Raw genomic sequence first — 3,147 nt, 5'->3', positions numbered from 1 at the left:
CCCTGAGGGGAGGCCACCGAGTCAAGAAATAGCCGAACGCACCAGAAAGCCATTTGACAGTGTGGTGACACAGAGCGCACTTCCTTACAGGCCCAGCTGCCCCGTAGTCGCTACAGACGTGACCGCCAGGGGCTCAGGTGCAGAAGCAAGCGCCTTGCCGTGACGTCCCTGGCTCCGTGGAGCCCCGCAGAGAAGTGTAGGACTCTCGGGAGGCTTTCTCCTCCTCGGATTCATGATTTTCCCACTGCGGGTACTGACGAAAAGATGATTTCTTCTAAAGAAAATGCGCGTGTGTCAGCCGGGACACAATGTCACGTCTTTGCTGTCATGCCCCTTCCTGAGCTTTGACCGGTGGACTGGGCAGACACACCCCTTGACCTTTCTGTCAGGAAGTGGGAATCTAGTTAGCGCCCATTTGCCTTGACTTCGTTGACCTTCAAAGCCCAGAATCTCTAGTCTTCCAGCTCTCTGCCAAAGTTTGCATGTCACCTTCCCGTTTTTGGCTCAGTAGTCAAAATGGCCCTCATACCGGTCCCCCACCCACAAACGCATTCATTCATTATTCGACTAATACGTATGGCCTCTCCCTCTGCCACAAGCTGGGCACTGTTCTAGTTCCCAGAATAACAGTGAACGGAGCAAAATTCCTCTTCTCGTGGTGCTTACATTCCAGATGGGGAGCCAGGCAGGAAACAAATATTTTATCTAAGTGAGACGCGAAGCAAATGTGTTTTGAGCACATGACTGACGTGATCAAACTTGTATTTTGAAAAGGTCATTCTCGTTGCCGTGAGGAGAATGGACAAGGATGGAAATGGAAGAAGTTCTAAGGCTATTAGAATGAGCCGTGGCAAATGCAGAGGTCATTTGTTGGTTATGATAGGAATCGTCGGGTGAGGGACACCCGTGGGAGTCGAACCTGCAGACTTCCCGGCAGGTGGGGGCCGACGTGGGGGGAGGGGTCAGGCCGAGGCCTATAGTGAAGCGTGATGAGCAGTGGGCCCCGCCTCACCCCTTTTGGGGGTGTTGGTTTTTGGGTTCCCACCACAACAGCTCGAACCTCATCCAGGAGCCTCATGGGGGACAGAACGGCAGCACTGCCTTGGGGAGAAGACGCTTCACTGTCCTAGGCAGTGTTTGGAGTGACAGGGAGATGAGCACAGAGCTCTGCTCCCTAGAAAGCCCCCCACTCCTTCCCCTCGGTTCCCTTTACTCGCAGTGCTTGGCGGGCACCCTTAAAACAGCAGCTGATGAGTTATCGGCAGCTCCCTACCTGTCCCCCCTACTCTCAGCCAACAGCTGGGATCTAAACAATAGGTCTAAATCTCGAAGAAGGAATTGACACTATGCCTAGTGGGAGTATGTGCGTATATGATGTAAATAAATTTTTTTTTTACCCATTCCCTTAGTGCAGATTGTTGCAGCTTCTTTAGAGTCCCTTTACATCCCCCTTGAAGAGCACAAAATTAAGTAGTACTCGGGGTATTCTTATTATCAAACTTTTAAAAATTCATCACTGGATTTCTGGCTTTCCGGCACATAGCAAACATCACCCAGGCAGAGGACTGCAGACCTCACGGCCCGGTGAGCTGGGTGTTGGCCCCGGGCCCAGGAGGGGTTCGCAGTTATCTCGGTGTTGCAGCCAACCCACCGTGTGTCCTGTGGCAGGTTTCTGGCCATTTCTGTCCATACTGCTGCCTCGATTGGCCCCCGGGGCACTTTTTGCCCTTGCAAATACGTCTCTGCGCTGCTGTTACGGTCTTGAAGTGTGAACTCGGTGTGTAAGCCTATCCCTCTCTCTGAGATGTGTCTAGAGAGAGGGGTGTTTTGCTTCAGTGGAATCCAGGAACAAATAATGAAAAGTACAGCGAGTACAAGGCCGAGGACAGAACGGGCACACTCTTATCAATCATCTGAAGTATGCGCAGCCTTTCCAAGACAAATACGGACTCCTGTTTCTAGGAAAACACCAAAAAGTACTTATCAGTGATCCTGTATGTGCTTTGCGGAAAAAGACGGCATCAGCCTACCCTGAAAGCCATGGCAAAGCAGATTCTTCTGGGCGCCGACAGCTGCGGGACCCAGGCTGTGACCTGGGACCAGTCGGTGGAGGCTCTCTCCTGCCTCACGTGATCACGTGTCCCTCGCCCTGTGCCCAGGCAGCCGAGCCCCTCTTAGAAGAAACCCAGAAGGCAGGGGTGTGCTCGCTAAATGCTCAGGGTCCCTCCCTCTCCCCTGACCTACTGCAGGCTCAGAGAGGCCTCGCCTGAAGAGAGTCCTAGAAAAATGCAGTGTGACCAAATCGAAATCCAAAGTTAATGACAGGAACAGGAGCAGCCACCACCGGCAGATGGCCCACTCTCTGTCGAGCGCAAGCTTGACGGGTGTTATATTATTCGCTCTTCACAGCAGTCCTGTGAGGCAGGTGTCGGTGTCCCGTTTTTCAGAGAAAATTGGAACCGAGGGTGAAAGCCGACTGACCCGTCCGCGATCACGTGGCTAGGAAATGGCAAAGACGAGGCTCCGCTTCACAACCGCAGTCTTTGTCCCCAGTCTTACTGCACAGTCACGGGCGGCACTGCGGCTCCAGGCGGCCGCTGGGTTCAGAGTGTGTGCCGTGGTGGGCTGTCACCCTGGAATAGGAGGGGCATCGCTTTTACCTGATGCCTAACTCTGCCCTTTGTCCCCTCCCCATCCAGGACGCAGGCGCAGCGGGCACGGAAGCCGCGTGTCTGCACGGGCCCCCAGGGGCTGCTTCCCCGCTACTCGGAGAGCCAGGCGGACGGGCAGGAGCAGCTCTTCAAACTGACGGACAACGCCCAGGACGAGTCGTAAGTGGCACCGTGGGGAGTTGGTCCCCGTGATCACTGGGCTGTCCCTTCTGTCTGAATCTGAGAAGTTTCTATGTGACTCTTCGGCCTTGGAACCCGTTAGCGACCTCTCGGCCCAGATGTTTCCTGGGCTTAGAGAGAACTATTCGGAAATGGCCTTTTACTTAAAGTGGTGGTTCCCAAACTGAGTTCCAGGCGGAACCTGGATGTTTGTTTCTAGCAAGTAGCGGTCTCTACGTAGTTCACAGAGAGATGGCAATGGATAAATGGTCTCCCCTTTAAAATTTTCTTAAATTTGGTGTTCCGTTGTTTGATG

General features: G+C 53.6%; 1 protein-coding gene across 1 annotated transcript in view; it reads left to right on the top strand.

The window, feature by feature from the left end:
- Positions 1–3,147, top strand: part of VPS13D (vacuolar protein sorting 13 homolog D) — a 226,076-nt gene that overhangs the window by 211,010 nt on the left and 11,919 nt on the right. Inside the window, exon 69 of the mRNA XM_023532655.1 lies at positions 2,700–2,831. Coding sequence (XP_023388423.1) covers positions 2,700–2,831 — 132 coding nt within the window. The remainder of the gene's footprint in view (positions 1–2,699; positions 2,832–3,147) is intronic.

This window comes from Pteropus vampyrus, unplaced genomic scaffold (assembly GCF_000151845.1).
Source record: "Pteropus vampyrus isolate Shadow unplaced genomic scaffold, Pvam_2.0 Scaffold86, whole genome shotgun sequence".
NCBI lineage: Eukaryota > Metazoa > Chordata > Mammalia > Chiroptera > Pteropodidae > Pteropus > Pteropus vampyrus.
Note: the sequence above shows the minus strand (reverse complement) of the source record. Positions and strands in the feature narration are given on the sequence as shown.